Source organism: Bos indicus, chromosome 22 (assembly GCF_029378745.1).
Source record: "Bos indicus isolate NIAB-ARS_2022 breed Sahiwal x Tharparkar chromosome 22, NIAB-ARS_B.indTharparkar_mat_pri_1.0, whole genome shotgun sequence".
NCBI classification, from domain to species: Eukaryota; Metazoa; Chordata; class Mammalia; order Artiodactyla; family Bovidae; genus Bos; species Bos indicus.
The window spans coordinates 9551215-9575540 of NC_091781.1; the positions used below are offsets into that span (position 1 = coordinate 9551215).

Here is a 24326-nt window from a genome sequence, read left to right on the forward strand (position 1 = left end):
GCAAGTGATAATTAAAATGCATTTACTTTCTATCATGCTACTTTTTAAAGTCTATTTTTAGTTTTGGCTGTGCTGGGTCTTTGTTGCTGTGCACAAAGTGAACGTGAAGTCGCTCAGTCGTGCCCGACTCTTTGCGACTCCATGGGCTGTAGCCTATCAGGCTCCTCTGTCCATGGGGTTTTCCAGGCAAGAGCGCTGGAATGGGTTGCCATTTCCTTCTCCAGGGGATCTTCCTGACCCAGGAATCGAACCCGGTCTCCCGCATTGGGGGCAGACGCTTTACCGTCTGAGCCACAGGCTTTCTCTATTTGTGGAGAGCGGGGGCTACTCTTCACTGTGGGTTTCTCATCGTGGCGGCTTCTCTGGTTGCAGAGCACAGACTCTAGGCATGTGGGCTCTACTAGCTGTAACTCAGGGGCTCTAGAACTCGGGCTTCAGTAGTTGTGGTGCGTGGGCTTAGTGGCCCTGTGGCACATGGAATGCTCCTGGATCAGGGATTGAACTCGTGCCCCATGTCCCTTTCATTCTTAACTACTGGATCACCAGGGGAGTCCCATGTTACTTTTGATGTTTAGGATTGAGGTTAAAAGATGAACCGTGTTTTAAAATATATATGTGTAAATGCTGCAAATACATGGGTCTATTTTTTTATGAGAAGCTTTGTTCTTCTCTTTGTGTCTATTTCTAATTTTCACTTTCTCTCTTTTGCTTATTTTTCTACCTGTGTAGCCCAGAGCAGTTCATTGTTCTTTTCTTAGACAATTTCTACACCTCTCTCTCCTTTTGTCCCTCCGAGAGAAAAGATGCATGTTCAAGGTGTATCATTTGAAGACTAGAAACCTTCTACTTTCCCTACTATTTTCCAAAGGGCCAAGATCAGTCATAGGCAGAGAGAATCCCATGTATATCTGAATGCCTTTGCATGTGTCAGAGCACCTGTTTAACTAGTTCTAAAAAAATCTTCATATTAAAACGTTGTCATCTCTTGAACATATTTTTCTTTTGTCTTTCACTTGGTCCCACTGTGTTTGCCTCCAATCCCCTAGTCCAAGAGCACAGAGCAAGGAAAGAAATAGTAGGTCTGCTGGGGAGAGAGGTTACAGGTCCTCGAAAGCAGGAAACAAGAATAGGACTCAAAGGCAGATGCTGAGGGTGACACTTAGGAGTCTAGTGCTCAGGAGCCCAAGTGCCTGATTCCCAGTGTGGACGTGGGTTTTGGCCAAGCATGAGGAGTGGTATATAGTGACCTCCGTGGTTTGCTTGTTTGTTGCCCCAAGGATGATCCACTGAGCTAGCTATTTGATAAATCTCAAGAACCATGAACCTTGTTCTGATTCAGCCAAACAGAGCCTCTCTCTGGGTGAAGCAGTTGAGCCCAGTTGACTTGGTTAAACATCCCTGAGATGAGGCATGCTGACTTCCGTGTGAATAGGACCCGGGGACGGCCACCCTCTCGGGGAAGACTAGTGAGATGTGGCCAGCAACCCGGCAGGGTCAAGGGACGTCCGTTCTGCTTAGTTTCCTGAAGGGGCTCAGGTTGAAGGTGGGAATCTTTAGTGCTTGAGCCTTAACCGCTTCACTCCCGGCTGGTGATAAAGTGCATTTATACCAAGACAAACCAAAAGACCCATGCTCTTCCTCCCACGTCTATTTTTCTTCTTTTCCTTTGGCTGGAATGTGAGCAGCGGTGGGAAAGGACTGAGCAGCGTCCTGAGCCGATGCTTGCTTAGTAACCTTCTGAAGAGGACCTAGTATTGCTGTCTCCAAGCGCCTCTTGGAAACTCTTTGAGTGGTTGGTTGGTATCCCGTCATTTCTAAACAGGACAAATTTACTCTACACTGTTTATAGGAAGAGTGTTGAAAATCATCTGACTTGAAGCCAAAGGTCAGGAACCTAATGAAGAATTACATTCCTCTCAAGAAAACCATGACAATTTTTTTTTTCCTAAACACACAACCTACTTCTTTAAACAGTACTCCAGCCTGAAGTTAAGACTTATTTATTAACAACGGTCAGCCCGCATATCACTTCTCTCCAGTGTGTTTTCTCATATCATTTTCCTCAAATACCTCGGACAACACCAGAGTCGGTAGGTGAGATAGACATACATCGTTGAGGAGAGAAAATAAAGTGTGTCATGTTCTTTTCACAATGTGAAATTATTTATGGGCCTCTGAGTACTGAATGTATAATTTACTGTTTAACTTTGGAATGAAACATGCACGTACCTTCTATAATATTAATATCTTGAATGTAACTTTTTTAAAAAGAACTTTTATATGCATTAAAAATAAACTCCAAGTATCTAGCTAACTAACTCACAGCATTCTAGGCAGCTAGAGCTAGGCTGAGATTCATGTCTTGATCTTATCAGATCTATTCACAGAAGATCAAGCCTGAAATCCACCGCTCCTGTCGCTCAGCCACGGCTGAGGTTTGGAGAACAAGAATCAACATGAACAGAATCAATAACCCCAAATGATGATAAAAGCAAGAAACAAACCAAACACTATCCTTTTGAGACCAGACCCATTGTATTTGTTTTTTGGTTGTTCTTTTTTTAAAAACAAAATCCTAATTTACATTTAATTTTTTAAAAAGTAACAGAGAACTCAATTAATGTTAATACAAAAATGAATACTAAAACTGTGATGCAAAACTCCAGAACCACAGAACACACTGGATTATAAACTGTCCTGGCAAAACTTAGAACTGAGATAAGACCCATTTTCTCAATTCTTTCAAGGGCCAAGCATTTCTCAGACATTCAGTACCATACTTTCCATGGGAAGTACAGGCTATACGTCAGATCCATCTTTTTTCTATTCAGAGTTTACTGGAGGAGCCAGGAACATTTTGATCAGGACTCTGTACATGTGTGTGTAAACACATGGAGTGTAAGTGCCAGCCTAGGTGTATAAGTGTGTAAAGACGTTATCTGTATTTTACAGTTTGCAGCAGTTTAGAGGAAGGTTCCAGAGAAGGCAATGGCACCCCACTCCAGTACCCTTGCCTGGAAAATCCCATGGACGGAGGAGCCTGGTAGGCTGCAGTCCATGGGGTCGAGAAGAGTCAGGCACGACTGAGCGACTTCACTTTCACTTTTCACTTTCATGCATTGGAGAAGGAAATGGCAACCCACTCCAGTGTTCTTGCCTGGAGAACCCCAGAGACGAGGAGCCTGGTGGGCTGCTGTCTATGGGGTTGCAGAGTCAGACACGACTGAAGCGACTTAGCAGCAGCAGCAGAGGAAGGTTCACTATACATGAACTATTTATAGTATTTACTATAAATACTACATAGGGTATTTTCCTATACGTACAGTAGTTTTGGAGGGAGACAGATTATGGTGACTTGGTTCATTCCATCTGCAGCTTGGCCTCCTGTAGGCAGCAGAACTAGACCCAGTTTCTGCAGGCTCCCTTCGTTGCTTCTAGATCCACCTTGAGGAACAGCAGTCATGTTAGCACTTGTAACTTGGAGGAAGTTGAAGGCCAGAGCCTGTTTGCAATGAATCTTCTTGGTGTAGTTCCTGTGTCTGATTAATCTTAAGATTTCTGCTACTGGGGAGGCTGTGAGCGTATCACTATGTCTCTAGGAAAAATGGAATTGAGGTACAGAGTAGAAAGAGAAGTTGTAGTTTGTTGGTTGAAGCTGTTTGGTTTCCAGACTTAAATGCTAGAATACTGAATTTGTAAGGTGGTGTCTCATTTAAAAGAGAATCAAAAGGACAGGATGAAAGTGGAAACTATAAAATATGTAAAGAAGAATGTAGGACTTTTTTTATAAATAAGAAATATCAATTGTCAATGTGCTTCCCCAGGTGTCTCAGCAGAATCCACTTGCCAATGCAGGAGACGAAAGAGACATGGGTCCAATCCCTGGGTCAGGAAGTGCCTGGAGGGGGTCATGGCAACCTACTCCAGTATTCTTGCCTGGATAATCCCATGGGCAGAGGAGTCTGGCGGGCTACAGTCCATGGGGTTGCAGAGTCGGACGCAACTGAGCACATAAAGCTGTGTCAATGTTGTAACTGAATATTTTCCCATGTGAAGGGAACAGGGCCACTTCGACTTCTCTAATATGTGTGACTATTAAAATATTTTCGACAAATGTTACACATAAAGCATTTCATCCTGTTGTGCACAGCCACATTTCTTTGTTAAGATGTATGCATGTTGATGACCATCTTTCCATTATTCAGGGTGAAATTCAAAGATGTCCCTTGATGCTCCTCTGCATTTAGTAGAACTGAATTCTTCATTTGTGTGTATGTTGGGGGAGGAAGTGGGGAGTGATTAAGCTGAACTGTTTGGAAGAAAAGTATATATTTGGTTTCAAGAAACTGGCAGCGGGAATAAACCACTGAAAATACTTCTAGATCAAAAAGATAAAAAAACGCAATAAAGCACGCTCATCTTTTTTTAAGCTTCAGGTGAGAGAAAAACTAAAATTGGAACCAGTTGAGTAAGACAGTTTGGTAGTCTGATGCAATGGTGTTTCACCCAGCCTTTATTTTTTCATCATTAAGTTGTGTCTGACTCTCTGCGAACCCATGACGGTAGCCCGCCAGGCTCCTCTGTCCATGGGATTCTCCAAGCAAGAACACTGGGGTGGGTTACCATGCCCTCCTCCAGGGCATCTTGTAGGGATCAAACTCACGTCTCCTGCCTGCATTGGCAGGCAGATTCTTTACCACCTGAGCCACCAGGGAAGTCCCTGTGCTCAGCCATACTGCCTCTCAATTCATGAGCTTTGTCTAATCAGAAACAGTGAGGAGTTGGTTCAGACTTTTGAAAGGATTGACTAGGGGATCCCAAGACAGACTGGAAATGCCACTGCTGTCCTCCACACGTGAGCAATGAGTGCCACAGTAGATACCTGCTATAAATTGTGGGAAGACACAATTTTTTTTTTAATCAAGAAGAAACATTAGATTTGTTTTCTCTGCTTTTTGGTAATGATAAACAGGTAGAAATAACTCATGGACTAAAATCTTCCAGGAAAAATAATGTAGGCATGTAGCGGTTGCTTCAGCAACACATATGCTAAAAAATGCAGGCAAGTATAATGCGTGGCCATGAGATACATAGTAAACTCTAGTTATCGTTCATTTAATAAATACTGTGACCTTTTGCAGCTTTGAGGAGTTTTTCTTAGAGTTACATCCTCATCTTGATCCACTGAAAGTAATTCATCACCGTTTTAAATGAAGGTCCATACCATATTACTGCAGTTTCATTCATTTTGTGGCTAAGAAATAATATTGCTATGATGTTAAATTAGTGGTTAAAAGGATTTTTAAAAGCTTTAATATAACAGTGCATTACTGGTAATTTTTAGTGCAGTCACATGTAATATTTCAGTCATAAACTACAGTTTGCATGAGTTTAAACTGAAAATTACTTCTTACCTCTAGATAAGTCTCTATAAAGTCAACCTGGAAAAATCTTATTATGTTTATTTTATTCCTTTTATGCAAACTTCAAATGGTTACTTTATAATCTTTCAAAACACTTTTGGTAAGTCAAGAAATGATTAGTTATTTGTACTATTAATTTCTAATGTTCAAATACAAATTTTTTTGAAAACAGTTGTGGATGATACCCTTTGCATAATTTATATCAGAGTAACAAATATCATTGCTCTCAATAATATTTACATTATTGATTCAGACAAGCTCCTTTGACTACCCCTGCTTAAGTGATGGATGTGTTTTTCCTGAATATGTCCTGCTATGAAATAAAAATAAACCAGCACTATGAAGAAATGCAAATGAAGTTTCAAAAATAATGGTTAAATAGCTCTTGTGTAACTGTGATGACACTTTAAACTGAGAAGTTCCCAAACCTAAAAAAGTTAAAATTCCCATTTCCACCTCTTTTTCTCCAGTGTGAATACCTTTTCTTTAATGACACCATTAGTTTTGGTCAGCTTGCAGTCAAACATAAATCTGATTTTTAAAGATGTTCCTAATGTTCTGAATTTGAATTTATGTTCCTACTAACTCAACTCTATTCTGTTCTATTATACAATTTAAACATTTATGAATTTATGACCACAGATCTTAGTGATTCTTTGATCTGTCCCTGAGTTACTGTGACTTATATACAGCTGTGCTAAATTTTCATTCGTTCATACACTGAGTCATTTATTCACCCAACCAAATGCCTCCCAATGCCAGGCATGGTTCTAGGCACCAAGGATACACTATTTAAAAAAGCAAGATCCCTACCCACATGGAACTTGCAGTCCATCTCTGGTTAGTATGCTGAAATCTCACTCTAAATATTTTTATCCTTAAAAAGCACTTTACATGCGTGCTCAGTCGCTTCAGTCATGTCCAACTCTTTGCGACCCTCTGGACTTTAGCCCACCAGGCTCCTCTGTCCATGGGATTCTCCAGGCAAGAATACTGGAGTGGGTTGCCATTTCCTTATCCAAAAGGAGAATTGAGTCTTAAGCAAATTCATCTTATGTTCATGAGTGCCATTTCATTTATAAATGAATATTTACAGATGATTAGTGTTCTTGCCTGGAGAATCCTAGGGACAGGGGAGCCTGGTGGGCTGCCGTCTATGGGGTCGCACAGAGTTGGACACGACTGAAGCAACTTAGTAGCAGCAGCAGCAACAACAAATACAAGAAATAGATCTGTATGTTTAGCCATTCTCCAATCATTTCACTGACTGGAGTTCATCAGATGTTCAGAGCTCAGAGCTATTCAGATCAGATCAGATCAGTTGCTCAGTCGTGTCCGACTCTTTGCGACCCCGTGAATCGCAGCACGCCAGGCCTCCCTGTCCATCACCCACTCCCAGAGTTCACTCAGACTCAGTCCATCGAGTCAGTGATGCCATCCAGCCATCTCATCCTCTGTCGTCCCCTTCTCCTCTTGCCCCCAATCCCTTCCAGCATCAGAGTCTTTTCCAATGAGTCAACTCTTCGCATGAGGTGGCCAAAGTACTGGAGTTTCAGCTTTAGCATCATTCCTTCCAAAGAAATCCCAGGGCTGATCTCCTTCAGAATGGACTGGTTGGGTCTCAAGAGTCTTCTCCAACACCACAGTTCAAAAGCATCAATTCTTCGGCGCTCAGCCTTCTTCACAATCCAACTCTCACATCCATACATGACCACAGGAAAAACTATGGCGTTTACTAGATGGACCTTTTTTGGCAAAGTAATGTCTCTGCTTTTGAAAATCCTATCTAGGTTGGACATAACTTTCCTTCCAAGGAGTAAACGTCTTTTAATTTCATGGCTGCAGTCACCATCTGCGGTGATTTTGGAGCACAGAAAAATAAAGTCTGACACTGTTTCCACTGTTTCCCCATCTATTTCCCATGAAGTGATGGGACCGGATGCCATGATCTTTGTTTTCTGAATGTTGAGCTTTAAGCCAACTTTTTCACTCTCCACTTGCTATTAGGAGAGGATTAATTAGCATTGCTACTATTAGCGTTCATGTTCAAGTTAATATCTTAATTTCCCTTGTTACATAAAAATATGTATATAACAATGTCTGAGTGGTTGAAAATGTTGGGAAGCTTTAAAAAAAACTCCTGGAGAATTGTTCTCATTTACAGTGACCTGTAGCTATTCAGGCTATTATAATATTGTCAGACTTTATAGTGTTATAAGTGATTGAAGGGCCCCGTGACTGGGCTCCACCAAAATATATTTAACTTCTTTACTGTCAATGATCTTTTCATTATAAAGTGCAAATTTACTCCGTCTCCTTAGTGCTCTGATCTTAAAATGTCATATCCGCACATCCAGACAGCTGTATCTTATTCCATGTTAATTCTGGTGGATAACATTTACACTAATATTGAAGATGATATGATGCAGGTTTTCTGTGCTTTATCCTGAGGTGTGAGGCCCTCCAGCCGACTGAGTACAATGTAAGCAGAGAGAGACTGTTCACTTCTCTGTAAGGAAGTAAGCAGGCTGTTTGATGCCTGTGGCTTAGTGGGAAAATATATAAACTGGAGTCAAGAGTCACTTGAGGGATAGTTTCTTTCTTTATCTGTAAAGAGGCAAAAAAAAAAATTTTTTTTGTTTCTCCTACATCAAAGTTTTATTGCAAAGACTGAATAAAAGAATGCAGAAATTATATCTGATTCCAGAAGCTATAACTGGTATTATTTCAGTTTTCTGGTTTTGTCTGCTCCCCAGTATTATAATAATTGATGAATGAGTTTTTAAGGAAACAATATTTCTCAACAAGATTTGAATTATACACTTAAACTGCTCCTTTGTTTTTTAAGTGTTGTTTGCTTATTTTGGAGCTATAAGGAAACAATGAGATTCTCTTATTTACTAGCCATTCATATTAAACAACCGATGCAGTGATTTGGCTTCCTGAACGCATACTGAACCCAGGGGGGCACAGAAAACCCATGTGGCTTCAGAAGTAATACATCAGACCTGAAAGACACCTTTTGAGAGCCATCAATTACAACTGCTTCTATACTAGAAATGGACATTTTAGTCCTCTGTGATTAACCAGCACACAAGCCATTCACCAAGTTCTCTGGTGTGCAGGGACGCTGGTGAGAAATGAACAGGGTACTGGAGCCCTTTCCTGTAATAATACAAGATGATTAAGAGGATCTTTAAAAAGTCAATTGACTAGTCAATACCATGTAACTGCTTGCAACATTTTCCCCATGCTAATCAGGAATTAAGTTGTTTAAGCTAAACATCTCCAGTTTCCCCCAGTTACTCAACTGATTTACAAGACATGGTCGAGGATGTCACGCTGCTGGAGCCAGATTCCAGGGCATCTGTCATTAAAGAAAGATGGAAAAAATTCATAGACAGCCCTCTCTCACTGGACATTCAGAAAGCTCTCGAAAGGGAAAACATAATAGGAAGTATTCTCCTAGTTTTAATGTAGTAATCCCAAATTCTAAACATATATAGAGAATAAGGGTAGGGACTTAATGAAATTCAGGACTGACAGAGGTCAAAATAACTATAGAAAATAGAAAATACACACTATATATTTGCAGGCCTTTAAAATTTTGTTTTAACTTCTACCATGGTGAACAAACAAAGCAAAGGTATCCTAACAACACATGTGAAGTGACACAGTATTACCTCCCTATATATTGCCAGCAATTCTAGTCTCAAAACCATGTGTAAACTTTTTCTTGAATGCCACTGTGGGGGAAAAAAAAAAAAACACTAAGAAATAACTTTAAACAGGGGAAAAAACTTTTTTTATTGATATGTTTTACTTTGCTGGCAGACCAGAGCAAAGGTTTTGTGAACATTTAAAAGATGAAAAAGGTGAAGAATCCCAGAAGCGGTTTATCTTGAAGCGAGATAACTCTAGTATTGATAAAGAAGACACTCAGGTTGGTTCTCAAGTTTGAGAGTGGTGACGTTGTCGTTTTGGAAGGTGGGCTGCCTGATGTTCTTGTCGTTCTTCTGTTGTCCCTGCTCCCCCTCCCAAATCTCCCCCGCCTCTGAAAAGAACCCCCTCCCCCAACCTCCTGCCCCCCACCCCTACCTACCCCTTTGGCATTTGGTGGGTAGCAAAAGACCACGTCATGGTTGCTTCAGCGCTGGCTCTGTGTTGGGCTGCATGGGTGGTGCTTGGCGCAGGCTCTGCTGCATGCCTGGGGGGGTCGGGGTGCCGCAGGCTCTGAGCTGATGGGAAGAGCTTTGTCAGTCGCATTTCCAGGTGTCTGTGTAACTCTGGCAGTCGTTCCCCTCCCTACAGCTTTATCCTTCCGCTCTGCACACATTGCGCTGGATTGTCAATACGGACCGCTGATCAACTGATGTAGCTGTAAACAACAATCCTTGTTATGGTGAGGCCAGGTGGATTTTGCAAACTCCCAAAATAAGTCTTCGCAACAAAGAATCAGTTTCTGTTGTAGTCCCCCACCCCTTCCTGTGTTTTAACTTCCATGTCAGTTGTTTGCTTGTTTTGCACGAACTGTAGCGGAACTTCCTCCTTCCCTGTTTTTTGCTTGTAACAAAACATTACATGGTTCTAGAATAGCTTTATTCACGGGAACTCGACAAGGCTAGAGAGACTTTTCTCCCTGTGGAGGGGGTGGGTTCCAGGGTGATGAAGAAGAAAACTAAGTAAATGGCAAAAGAAAACACATTTTCAGTGATAAGGAGAACCATAGAAAGTAATACAAATGCCATTACAATTACGCTTCCTGTCCCTGACAATGAAAATAGAGCTTTTATGAAAATGACTTTGCTTTAGAATGCTGAAAGGTAAGACAATCTACATCACACTCAAGTTATTATTTTAATTACCCACAGTGAGTCACTGTGAGCCAGTATGTGCATCTCTGACACTTTAAAAAAAAGGCAACAACAAAAAAAACTGTCCATCATCTGTATCTCATTTCCTCCCACCACCACCACCCCTGAACCACACCGTGGCTTGAGTTGACTTTGACACATGTGCCCGTGTCGTGTACTTAGTGGATGTCTGTTGAATGGATGGATGGATGTGGTTAGTGCGGGGCGTTTGGGAGAGGAATGGCAGGGATAAGATGCAAAAGCGATAGAAACACAGGGAGTGACTCCAATAGAAGGCGGAGGAAGAGCAGGCCTCATGCTGGGTTCTTTGAATTGTTATTTTCTGGATTTTGACCCTAATCCACAGACAGGCTTTTAGAATTCAGTTCTTCCTTTTATCCCAGCTGCGATTCACAGAATAAGTCACTGAGTGAATAAAAACGCAAATTAGGATGCAGAGAAATGGCATCCACATCTTCCTTTCTGCCCCTTCTTGCCCTGTTTCTCTGACCACAAGTTTTCAAAGCCATTTATTCTCGTGGCCACCTTGGCCTCGCCACTTCCTCTTTTCTTACCACCATTCCGCCTCCTCCTGGGGCGTCACATCTTTGCTAAGGAGACAGAACCCATCACAGAGCAACCGGGCTGAATGCCTGAGGCACATTCAGAGCTTACCTTCCAGAAACACCGAGCTATTTGCGTCCAACAAGGAAACAGCCAGGAGTAGGAGCACCCCTGCCATCACGAGGCACACACCCCACACACATCACCCACCACGACTTCCTCGGGGGCCAGAGGGAGTGAGACTTGTCAAGCCCCATTTATTTAAGCGAACATTTATTACTCTCAGCTGACAGTTTTTCTTGACTGCAGATTTCCAACGGCTCACCTTGGGTAACCCTCCTGATTTCTCTTTTCTGTTCAGCAAAACAGAATGCATCCATTTAGAGATGACAGACGAAGTAAATCAATTGAAGAGAGAGAAGAGGAGTATCAGAGAGTGAGGGAGAGAATATTTGCACATGATGTGAGTAGTTGTTTTCATTGCCTCTTGAGTGCGGTCCCTCCGTCAGCAGTAAGGCAGCCTCGTTCCCCAGACAGGAAGCTGATAGGAATGAGGGAAGCTGGAGGCAGGGAGCTGCCGAAGGGCAGCAGACCAGAGGTGCTTCTGGAAGAGGACCTGACTCAGGGAAGTGATGGAAAAGGAGCCAGAGGTTTGTGTGTGTTCCCAAATATCGAAGTACTATTTGGGGTCAATAAAATAGACCTTAAATACGGAGAGAGGTTGCCAGCTTTGCAGAAAGCTCTTCAGATTTGTATTAGCCAACAGATACCACGTGGTTTTCTTCTTCAGACCAACATTGTGCAGAAGAAAGAATTCCAAAACAAGAGAAGAGTCAATTGAGCATACACACACAGAATTTTCTGCATTCTTAGCAAGTATGGACACTTTATTATATCAAAGGTAATAAAGATACTCATCCCCTCCCCCACCCCATTTTCAGATAAAATTTGTTCCATGACCCATTTTCAAGGGAATGATCAGAAAACAATTTCTTTTGTTCATATCCCAACAAAGAAAATGTGGTTGGGATTACTTTTTTTTTTATTCTTTTGCTCACTGTGGCCAAAATTAAATGTGATTAAATTCCATACAAATTAAAAGGTGAAAAAAAGCTGAATTTAGATGCAACGGAATGGAAAGGACAAGCTGTTTCCATAGGCTTTCCCTTCTATGGGTGCATTTGGCAGCCTCTGGAAAATGCTGTGGGTTTTTCCCTCTGCAGAGGTATAGCCATGAGCACCTTTGTGTAGATTCTCTATGCCCGACACCTCTGTCTTTCCTAAGTCAGATGGGCATCTGACCTCCTCTGTGATTTGTTCTCATGATTTGTTCCTTAAAAAGCCATCTAGACACCTAGGCATCCATGCTTAACATGCAAGGGGCCTGCTGTCCCCAGAGGTTTTAAGCCCAAGCTAGCCTCCCTGATCTTCCACCTTCTGCTGAATCCTTTAATATGAGCTACAGAGGAAGTGACACTCTGCACTTCTTTCACACACATGTGGGTTTCTGCCATCTGCTCTAGAACCTCTCTGCCTTTCTTAGACACATTAAAATACAATTGTGAATTGAATAGCCTGGTCCAAAGCTTGCAGAGTAGGAGAGTGTGAGAGAAGGAGATGAGGTAGCCATTGTTGAATGATGTCCAGGGGCAATTCTAGCAGATTCTAGAAAATCCTTTTAATTATGGTCAGAATTCTTGATGGTGCAAAGGACAGCCTGACACATGGTAGACTTTTCCTTGTGTTTGCTGGATATAAGAATGCAGTAATGAGAGGCTCTGTTCTAGTCATAATACTGTAATAAACCTATCTTGGACTGGAGATAGAATATTCCTGTCTGATGACCTTCAAGATGAGAAATTTTTCTGAAAGACAGTTTATTCTCTATTCTCTTTTTTTCTCTCTCTTTTATACACACACACATACAACACACACAAACACACATTCTTCCTCTTAGTATAATTCTGGCAAGCCATATAGTTTATGAATGAGTTGTTACATTGTAAAGCAAAGAGTAGTCACCCACATAATGTACAAACAACATTATGCTTTTCTTCTCTGTCACATTGCCAAACACTCAAGTGCCGGTTGACAGCAACTAGCATCACTGATGCATGCCTGTGATGGGGGTGACATTTGCCCTGCTAGCCTTCATTTTTGTATTTTTGTGCCCGTAGGAGGTCATCGAAGGGAGGAGGGGTCAGCCTGACTGCTAGTCCACAGCGCATTTCCTCACATCCCTGTTCAGGAGATTTAGGAGTAAGGAACCTGGGTTCCAGGCTGAAGATTGGAGGCAAGGGTCCCTGTTTAAAGCCTCTGTGGCCACATGCTGTATTATTATTTTTTATCAAGTAAAAGCAGACCTAAATGTGAGATAGCCTAAATGGAAAGCTATTGTCATAGCCCTTTTATTCCATGAAATATTTCTTCAGCCTTCTCTACAATGCTGTAGCTGCTTCTCCTTGTGGGAGAGGAGGAGTAAACACTTTTGATAGACTCTCTGGTGGCCACCACTTCTGGTAAACTAATTCAGGTGGGAGACTGGCATGTTTCTGAAGCTGATTTTCACTTGATCTCCTAGGGCAGTAGGTTTTTTTAATTGGCTTTCTGTACTCAGAGAGCTTCCCAGGTGGCTCAGTGGTAAAGAATCTGCCTACCAATGTAGGAGATGCCAGAGATGTTGGTTTTATCCCTGGGTTGGGAAGATTCCCTGGAGAAGGGCATTGCTACCCCCTCCAGTATTCTTGCCTGGAGAATCCCATGGACAAAGGAACCTGGCGGGCTACAGTCCATGGAGTGGCAGAGTCAGACACGACTGAGTGACTGAGCATGACAAAAACAACCCAGAGTGTGCTCATGAAGGGCTTCAGAGATGACCTAAAATCCTTGATATCACCTGTAAAATATTACGTTCATGAGCATATGTACATTTTTCTAAGGATAAGCTCTCTAGTGTTTATCACATTATTCTAAGTTTTCATGACACTTGAACGACCATGAGCCACTGTCCTAGCGGGAAATAAAATGCCAAACGTCTTTCTCCCTTGTCGATAGCTGTTGTAGACACAATGCAGTCATACCTTCTACTGGTGGTCCCCAAATTTGGCAGCTTAAAAAAAGAAAACAGAAAGCTTCTCATCTCACAGTCTGCAGGGTTCAGGAATGTGGGAGTGGCTTAGCTGAGTGATTCTGTCTCGTGGTCTTTCATGAGGCTCCAGTCGGGCTATCAGTTTGGGCTGTAGTCATCTGCAGATTTGGTGCAGTGGTCTTCTCCAAGAACCACTCACATATTGCCGGCCCTCAGTTCTCTGCTGGCTATAAGCTAGAGATCTCATAGTGATGGGGAGCTCTCTGTAGGCTGCCAGGTGTCTTCAAACATGGCAACTATCTTTCCCTGGAGCAAGTGATCTGAGTGGGAAAGGAAAAGGGTCCCAAATGGAAGCCCGGTGCTATAAGCTGATCTTGGAAGTGACATATATTCCCTTCTGCTGTATTCTTTTAGACACACAGACCAGCTTTGCTGCACGTGGGTGGTACCACACAAGGCAAGGGTCCCTGGGGGCCACCCTGTATTAACAGGGGATTACCATATTCTCTGTTAAACACAAACTCAAGGGCACAACAGCAATATGAACTTTCTCGAATATGTATGGTAACATAAAGATGGGACCCACTAGGGAGCCTTTATCTGTATAATTCCAGATTCTCAAATGATCATAACTACCCAAATTGTTAAGGTACACGAGATAGTAAGTATATTAACTCATTTATAAAACAAATGCAAGGAATCCAGCATAAGGAAATTAAGTTATAGACATATAATTTTTTTAAGCTGGTCTTTAATTTAGCATCCTCATAGCTTATAAACAGAGGTAATAAAACCAGCTTTCTTTGCCAGTTATTAAGTCGTAGAGTAGTTCAAACAGGTTCAAATGTCAATATACTTAAGTAGGATTATTTTTCTACTTGAAGTTACAATAGGCATTTATAGAAAAATACTTCCTGATGTTTATACTTTAGAAAAACCCCAATTTCTTTTAAAATTAGAAGTGTTCTTGAATATTTTACAAATGTACCTTGATGGCTAAGGGATGCACGTATGTGTGTGTGTGTGTGTGCTTTGTCATAGGTGCACAATCCAAATATGCAGATTTATTTGGGGATTTTCCAAAAAAGGCTTTTCAAATATAGTTTGAGAATTTGGGTATCTTGAAATAAGACCAGTTCATCTGTTATTTGAGAACTGAAATGTTTAATTCAGAGCACACAACAATTTAGTTCTCAAATAATAAATAAGTGTACTTTTGAAGTCAGAAATATTTGAAATATAACTCTTCTTTCCTTTTGGCAAGCATGTCAACTTATTTTATGATTAATCCTATGCAGTGTTGCTTCCTTTAGGAAGGTTAAGTAGATAAAGCAATATATTTGAGAAGGACTTGTTTTGCCTAGAGGGTAATTTCTGAAGGATATTTATATGTAAATAGGGATTTGAGGAAGATTTCATCTTTGGTTTTCTTCATGGGGAGCCAATGACGAGGTTGTGAGGTACCACCTGGCTTGGGGGTAGCATGTGGAAGAGAATTCTATAACCCATTAGGCAAAAACATTTTTCTCCTTTTAAACAAAGCCCTTTATGTATATATCTGAGAATGCATATACCTCACAGCTAATTTTATCTTTCTCTGCTATTAAAATTTGTAAGTTATTAATGCTTCTTTTAATACACACACATGTGTGCACATGCACACACATACATTTTAATCAGTTACTGAATCATAACCCATAATTGTCTTTATGAAAAGTGTGGTGGATGGATGATGAGATGATTTTTTTTAGGACCTTTCCACAAAAATCAGGAAGATGCTCTGGAGATGGGTTTTTAGAGAGCATCATCTTTAATTTGCACGTGCCTTAGTTTTTAGTTTGAAGAGTTTGGGCTGCTTCCCTTACCAAATGCTATTAGATGAACAAGTCCAAGGAGGTCAGCATGTCTTTGATAGCTCCTTCAAAGACGTAGTCGAGTCTCAGTTATTCAGAATCAGCCAGAACATCCTAAATGTAATTGGCCTATTTCCAATCTCAAGAGCTGAAATGTAGCAAAGTATTAAATTCACCGTGGATATCTGGCATAGTATCACTTTGTTCATATACCAAGACTTGGCTTAGACTTGACTCTAATTGGTTGGGAAACCCAACTAAAGGAAGAAGAAGCAATGGGATATTTAGCTTTCTTTAAAGAGATCCTCCTAGGAATAATGTCAGGGGCACATCATTTGTATTTGTTTTCCTTTATAAAATTAAATATCAAATTACTTTTCTGAAAAGCCTGTTGCTTAATTGGCTATGGTTGCCTTTTCTTAAATAAACTTTTTGCACACTTCATCTTCAGGATGCATGTTAAATGCATAGGGGTTAAAACAAAAAGTTTTAGAGATGCCCTCATTAAAAAGCTCAGACCACTGAGAAAAGGACATTATGCCCAAATCTAGCCCTTCAGCTTATGGAAGGAAATGATCTCTCTGGTAAAATGCAGCAAGTAACCAGCATCCTGCCAGCCTCTGTGAGAGGTGGTTACATTAATAGCATTTTTAATTCAAAAATTCTATATTGAAAGGTCATTATTATTTCTTTATTTTTATGTTATTTTCTCTTAAAAATGAGCATGTTCAGTCTCTTTGATCCCTTTAGGAGGAGAACTTACTCATCATTTAGAATATCCACACATATGTTACCTGTGTTTGTGGTTAAAATCTTAGTGCTTTGAAAACGGTTTTATATTAGTTCCTAAGCACAGTATTTTGTATTTTACGACTGTTGTACCATATTTTGTTAAGACTCCTCTTTTTGCTTGTTAAAATTTAATTTGATCCCCCTTTCCCCAGCACCTAATGATAATGGAATTTTATCTTCCTTACGTTGTGTATTAAACTCAAGATAGCAGAGACATGAATACTAGAGAATAGAAGCTAAAAGGAAAGTGACTGGGTTTTTTGTGTGAAACTAAGATGTATTAGATGGGTTTGATATTCTTTCCCGATTAGCTTCGTTTTATTCTCACTTGCTTTCTGAGCCCCTCCCTCCCTCCCTCCTCTGCTAACTCCCTGCCCTGGCATTGGTTGAGGACATCTCTTCAGTTTTGAGAGTCTCGCAGGTCAAGTGTTTGTGTTGTGAGAGTTCATCGGGGCCAGGTCCTAGCTTCAGGATTGTGGTTTCCCAGCGCTCCCATCCTCGGGCGGATCGCGCCAGGCCTGCACGCTCTGCCTTCACCCACACGTGGCCTCTGGTCCAAGGTGGCGGCTGGGTCTCGGCTGCCCGGAGGACCCACTAGCTCAGGGCCTGTGGCTCCCAGGCCTCTGCCGCACTTTCATTCACAGCGCCTCTCTATTCTCCTTCCGACCTTGATGCTGACTGGGCTAAATCTCTCTGAAACCTGGAGACACCATATGGGAAAGTTGACACTTCTAACTCTAACCTTTTTGTTTTTCTTCTTCTTTTTTTTTTCTAAAAATGCTGCACAGTTTCCTTAATTTTTTTCCTCTTGGAGGAAAAAATAGTTTGAAAATCAGGCCAGGATTTGGGCTCCCTCAGCGTATCCTGAACATCTGATCCAATGCCTTTTTTTTGTTTGTTTTTCAGTCAGTTTGCTCCCAGGAAAGCCTCTTTGTGGAAAACAGGTAAAAGGAAATTTGCTTTTTCATCTCTTTAAAGGAACAGAGTCTGTCACGTGTGTGTTGTTTATTCATATATATATGCCATATATAAGTGTGTGCTTGAATATATGTATAAATAAATACATATATCTATGTGTGCACACATATATATGCTCACATGTATGTTATTTAGCATATCCAGAAGCTATTTAATTTGGGACAAAAGTTCTCTCGGTTATTTCCAAACATAGCTTTCAACAGTTTCCCTATTTAAAGTCTCAACTTCCGGTCCTAACAAAGATATAATTCTGTCACCTTTCCCAGGCGTTAAAAAGTATAAATGTTGAGACAGGAACTTGCAGTTTCATTGGCTTATTGAATAGGCTGCTAACATCCTAGTGTATATGGTATTATTGGCCACTTTGTGGGCCCCTTCATTGTATGTAGCTATACAGATAATAATTTGAATAATATTGTTTTATGTTTCTTATTCTAAGTAATCTACTGGTTTTCATAAAAGGCCTAACTTGGAAAACTTATCTAAACCGATCTAGTTTGTAGAGTGTACCTGGCTGGGTGTTAGTAGGGGAAGGGATGGTTATGACATGAATGGGTTAAAACATTTATACAAAGTCTTGTGTATAAGAGCAGAGGTTTTCAAATTTAGCATGTACCTTTTAAAAATAGTTCTAAACTGATACAGATATTAAAATGCTCCATTGATTTAATTGCATATTTTCAAGGGGAATTAAGGAATTCCACATTAGCTATACTGATCACATTAAAATACATCACAATGGGCAGTTTGGATTGGAAATATGGTTTCCATTTAAAAAGGGGTGGTTAATTTCATTTCAGGTGTTGGCTTAATAGGCACCCCTATAAAATTGATTAAAACGGAGGCTATTTGATTAAATTCCTGTACTTAGAAAACTTGAACATTAGAGAGGATTGGTTTAAAAAATGCCATCATTCATATTAGCAGTTAGAAATCTTCAAGTAACTTCCCTCAATTGAACAAGCTCTTATAGAAAAAGGGATGCGAGTAGTGAGCAAGTCTTTACAAGACATCTAAAAACATCCTCGAAAATCCATACAGATTTCAACAAATATTCTGTATTTACAGTAAATTAAGAACCCCTGAGTTTTAACATCTTAGGTATGATTCTGAGGCCAAAATTCTCTGTCCTTACCCAGAAGATGAAATGAGCATTTAGAATTCCGTTTAGTAGGACGCTCATTCCCTAGTTTTATGGCCAGTCGTTTTCCCTGCTTACTCCCTAATCTTAGTCATTTATTTGTGTTTTGTATAAAAAGACTTCTTGTGCACTTGTGTCCCTAATATTCAAATTGGAGTTTATTCATATAATTGGTCACTAATACTCATTGCATATGTTAAGTCTTGACAGTCCCCAGAAGCAAAAATCTGAGTAGATTCTCTACAAAAATAAATATATTTCTTGGGTACCTGCCTTTGAAAGGTCGTATTTCGTGATGCCCCAAAAATAAAGAATAATTTTAACATTATCCAAAGAGAAAAATCACAACTGATACATGCAGTTACTTAAATATCTCTTATATCTGTGTCAGTTTCTTTGATTCTCCTCTCCTCTCCCATTCCCTCTGTCTTTTCTTCCCTTCTTTCTCCCTTGTCTAGTATCAGTGCCTTAATCCTAGGGTACGGACAAATCAGGCTGCCATTCATTTATGAGGGCAAAATTCAAATAAACTGTAGCATATGGGGTTGATCTGCAAGACAGGTGTGCTGTAGTGGGCTCACATCCATTTGACCTAGGGCACTTAGCACCCTTAGATTTCATATCATAAAAATCATGTTTTTCATTTCCAGTAGGCTCTTGGAAGACAGTAACATATGCAGTGAGACCTATAAGAAAAGACAGCTCTTTCGGTTGGTATGGTTTCCTTTTTTAAAACTGTGTTTTCAGATTATGTGCCGGAATCAATGTTAACTATAAGTGTATCAGTGTAAACTATCTCTGTTCACGAAGGAAAATATGTTTGGTTATTTCTTTGTAAAGCTTGTTTCCGAGCTAGTGTTGAAGCTTTATTGGGGCCTGTAAGACACAGGACTGGCAAACCATGGCTTGGTCGACAGTCTTTTAGGGTTCTTCCTCTGATTCTCTGGGTTTTTCTCCAGGGTTGACTTTGGGAATACACTGACTTCACATTCCCAAATCAACTTTGCTAAATTACACTGAATGAATATTTCTCTGGCAGGTTGCAATTGTGTATATGTTCCCAATACTAGAATACAAATCCATGATAATGCTATTTGAGTAGTTGATTTTTCGCCACTACTATCCATCATAATATTTCAAACAACATTTTTTCAAGCACAGATTTTATTTCTAAAGAAAGATATGGGATTGTCTCCAATTATAATGAATTACATAAAATCTAGATCTGTGTGGGGTAAGGGAAATGTGTGTGTGTGTATATATATATATATATAAAGTTTTATACGAGGCTCGAGAGTGCCAGAGAACTAAAGGGTCTATAGCCATTCTCTCATCACTTTATTAAATGTATCTCTAGCATCCATTGTAGGGCAGTGGATATACTGTGCTATATGTGTGTGTGTGTGTGTATATTGAATACCTCACACATATATTTAATATGCTAGTGTTTTTATGACTATTAGGATTCATCTCTATTGTAGGAAAGGCAAAACAAACAAAACAATAAAAGTTACTGACCACTTAGAAGGAAGAAAATACCAAAAAAAAAAAAAAAATGGATTCTGGGCTTTGAACATATCTTTTTTCTATAAATCTGAGCTTATGACCCCAACATCAAAAAAGTTCATTTCTTCTCTTTACACTCTGGCAGAAACAAAAAACAGGATCTGGTTTTTTTTAAGCTTTTATTTTTCTAGGTTGAACAACATTTCTAATACCTTCCTCTTGTATCATTAGACAGTTTATTTTCATACTTGAAGATTAAGAAAATAACCTTGACATTTTCCCTTGAAAGCCCAGGAAAATACTATGATTCACCAGTGCTCATACAGTCACACACCATGGCTTGGTTTGTTGAGACCAGTAGAGATACAATTCTTGACCCCTAGAGGCATTTAGTTTTGGGGCTTCCCTTGTGGCTCAGCTGGTAAAGAATCCGCCTGCAATGCGGGAGACCTGGGTTCTATCCCTGGGTTGGGAAGATCCCCTGGAGAAGGGAAGGGCTACCCACTCCAGTATTCTGGCCTGGAGAATTCCATGGACAGTACATGGGGTCGCAAAGATAGCCCCAAATCTGGATCCCTAGCCAGAACTACCTTCTACTAAGCTCAACCATTGCAAATATAAAATTACCAAGCACAGACTCAGGAATGTGACTTAGTATAAAGCAATCCACACGCTGATAAAAGTAATTCAAAGTCTACATCATACCTAACTTTGTTAAAAAAAAAAAAAAAAAAGCCATGTTCAGACATGAAAGAAAATAAAAATTATCAGTTACATTACTCAGCACAGAAGCAGAACTTAGAGTACCTGCTCTCTGACTACTCTGGGGTCAAATTCTATATAGTTACATACAAGAGGGTCAGTGCCTCTTGATGACCAGATAACGCATTATCATCATCTTCCTGATTCCCAGTTAGAAGGGAATCAGGCCTGGGCTTAAGAGTGATGGGAAGGCACTTGTGGATGTAATCCCTATGATCCCACACCCAAGTGGATACGCAGTTCAACTCTGGACCTCACCCTGCCAGTATTAAAGTGAATGATGAATACAGCAATAAAAAAAGATAATTTCTTGGTATCAGTATCTAGAGACCATAAATTAAATGCATCATTTTAAATCTCATTAAAGCTAACTCTCTAAAGCAAAAGCTTAAATTCCGCTTTTAAAATGAATGGACAGATCTTGACTTGGGTTGAAGATTTGAGCCAGTGGAGTGAAGGTAGGAGTGAAGGAAATCTTAGGTTGCCTTATTGGCCAGGGGATGAAATGAGTCTTAGAAGAGCTACCCAGTGTTTTTGAAACATGCCAAAATGCTCTGAGGAACGGTGGCCGACACCTCCTTTGCAGAGAAAGGCTCCGCCACACTGGCATTTAAAGGAAGTCTGAATTCCTCCTCCCATGGAGGTGAAGAGTTGATGCGGAGAGGATAATTGAAGCAGAATTGGTGATGATCACCCCCGTATGGAGAGTTGCCTTCTGACACATCCTGAATGCTAAGGACCACCCCAAATCTCTTCCTATAATAAATATTCCATATTAGCAACAAGTGAGATTATTGTCACATCCCTGGTACATTCACTGTTGCTAAATAATACTTTAGTTGGGCTTTGTCAAGGGTGGGTCAAATTAATCAGAATTATATGAGCAAAGATTGAAGCTGAATTTAGAGATTGAAAGGGAAATAATCATATTTTCTCTACTCAGTCTCCTCTGGGCCGCTTGAATTTCACAGGTGTTTAGGGACTAAAGTTACCTGGCCCTTGGTGAGTGTCTGATACGTCCTGCTCATAAAATAGTCTTCTTAAACAGTCCTTGTTTCTAAAACTAGCCCATCCCTGAGGTACTGAACACAGAGAGGATGTTTGTAAGAAAACATTGAGAGAAGAGAGCAGGGTGCTGAGTGCTTTTTGTTTTGTGAGTTTTCTGTTGCATTCCCTCCCTTCACTGTGCAAAATCTTATGACAAACTAGCTGTTTCATTTTTATTATCTCTTGGATTCATTGACCTTCTTAAGTTTTCACGAAATGAAAGAAAAAGTTAAAGCAAAATCTGAAATTTTCTGTATGCCTTCTGTACAATATGGCGGGTGAGTGTTTCAGTCAGATCTGTGTTCTTTTAGCATCTCAACAGTCCATGATTGTCTTTAGAAGAATATTAATAAAGCCACTGTTCACATCTTAGAGGTTTGGATGAAGATTTATGTCACATCACACAGTGATATGAAATTAGGGGTTATATGTATTGCCTATGGTTTTTGTCCTCTTTATTTATAGTCCATGAGCATCTTAGGATATTTTGATGATCCATAATTTCCAACTGCAGAAAAGGCTTTGAAAACGGTAACCAAGTTATTCTTTCAGCAATTGGAAACCAATGAAAATGCAAATTTCATCAACTTCCTCTGTGAAATACATGCAGTTTTGCACACTGCTTAGAAAGGCTCTCAAGTCTTCAAAATTGACTTCTGGCTATTGGATCTCTTCCAGTAAATTCAGTGTTTTTCTATTTGAATTTTGAACAAATGTGTCATTTCACCTATGGAGCGATTATGTTATTTCCATTGATCTCGTTGGAAAGTCTCATGTCAGTGTGGTGTTTGCACTGTTGCTGTTATTATCACAAGTTTTTCTGCGGGAAAGGGATAAAGGGCTCTTTCCTCTGCCCATGAAGGTTAAACTCACCGGGCAGAATTCTCACCATAGGTTAATAGAGGAATTCCTGTGATTTCTGTGCCATCTGCCAAAGCCTTAATACATTCAGATCTATATCTCTCATGAAGTTCGAAACTAAATTAGTAAATGGCTTCTTTGGAACTGTGCGTTCCATTTTTCCATGGTCCAGTTACTTAATGCTAAAAAGAAAGAAGTCTTTTTCAGTGGGAGTTGCTTTTAGGTTCATTCAGCATCATAATTGCTCTCAAACATCGATTCACTATTGTTTTGGGTCCAGAGAATGTACCCCCGTCTCTTCTCTGCATGGGAGAAGTTACCAATTATATTTTATATCCTATTGTTCTCGGTGCTCCTTCACTGGCAGAGGGATTTTGTGACCTTTCTCAGTTTGGTTTTTCTGTGTGCAACATGAGCGTTCTGTGTGATGTGTGACCTGTGTGTACATCAGTGAGGTGTCCGTGATGTCCCTGGTGAGGCAGCTGGTCCCCTGGGAAGGGTTGACAAGAAGGGTCTTGCCTAGATGATTCTTACAAGAAAGGCCCCGCTTGGTGTCCATTCTGCTCACGGAATCTAACGTTGTCCCATGCATCTTTCTGGTGGCCATGCTCCAGGGGCAACCGAGATGGCTCAGGGAGAACTTCGGGAAGCAGGCAGAGCAGCTCCGAGAATGAACTCAAGTGGTCTGACCACCAGCGGGCCTGGAGCAGCACAGACTCCGACAGCTCCAACCGCAATCTCAAGCCGGCCATGACCAAGACGGCGAGTTTCGGGGGCATCACGGTGCTGAGCAGGGCTGAGAGCACGTCCAGTAGCAGAAGTACCGGGAAGCTGTCCAAAGCAGGTAGTTAGTACTGAATGGGTTTATGTGCCATGAGAGTTTCTGGCTTCCATTCCAGCTGTGTGGTCAGTGCACTCTCTGAGTTCCCTGAACTAAAGATGATGTGCTGTGCTGTGCTTAGTCACTCAGTCGTGTCCGACTCTGTGACCCCATGGACTGTAGCCCTCCAGGCTCCTCTGTCCATGGGGATTTTCCAGGCAAGAATACTGGAGTGGATTGCCATGCCCTCCTCCAAGGGATCATCCCAACCCAGGGATCAAAGCCAGGTCTCCCACATTGCAGGTAGATGCTTTACTGTCTGAGCCACCAGAGAAGCCCATGATGATGAGCTGAATGTTATTAATCCTTGGGATAGCCCAAAAGTCAGGAGTTGCCACTGAAATAACCGTACTGTTCTCATGAGTCGTGTGCCTGGGGTTCATGATTGAACCCAGTTCTTATCTTCAGTTTCCTTCTCTACAAAATGTAAGTGATAATAGAATGTTATTCTCAGTCCCCTCGGTGAACTATTGTAATTTTAAATTTGATCATTTATATAAAATCAGTTACTGAGGCACCTGCACAAGCCAAGTATTTAACCAAGGTTAGCTATTTTTTACATTTAATATTATGCTTTA

The 24326-nt window shown here is 40.7% G+C and overlaps 1 protein-coding gene across 20 annotated transcripts in view; it reads left to right on the forward strand.

The window, feature by feature from the left end:
- Positions 1-24326, forward strand: part of ARPP21 (cAMP regulated phosphoprotein 21) — a 164064-nt gene that overhangs the window by 63256 nt on the left and 76482 nt on the right. For 8 of the 20 annotated variants that reach the window (XM_070777372.1, XM_019984570.2, XM_019984574.2 and 5 more), the window contains 5 exons: positions 9258-9366; positions 11202-11303; positions 17480-17517; positions 19343-19402; positions 23483-23715. In XM_070777372.1, the coding sequence (XP_070633473.1) occupies positions 9258-9366; positions 11202-11303; positions 17480-17517; positions 19343-19402; positions 23483-23715 (542 nt within the window). The remainder of the gene's footprint in view (positions 1-9257; positions 9367-11201; positions 11304-17479; positions 17518-19342; positions 19403-23482; positions 23716-24326) is intronic. The other 12 variants (XM_070777375.1, XM_070777376.1, XM_070777377.1 and 9 more) reach the window with 12 other exon arrangements.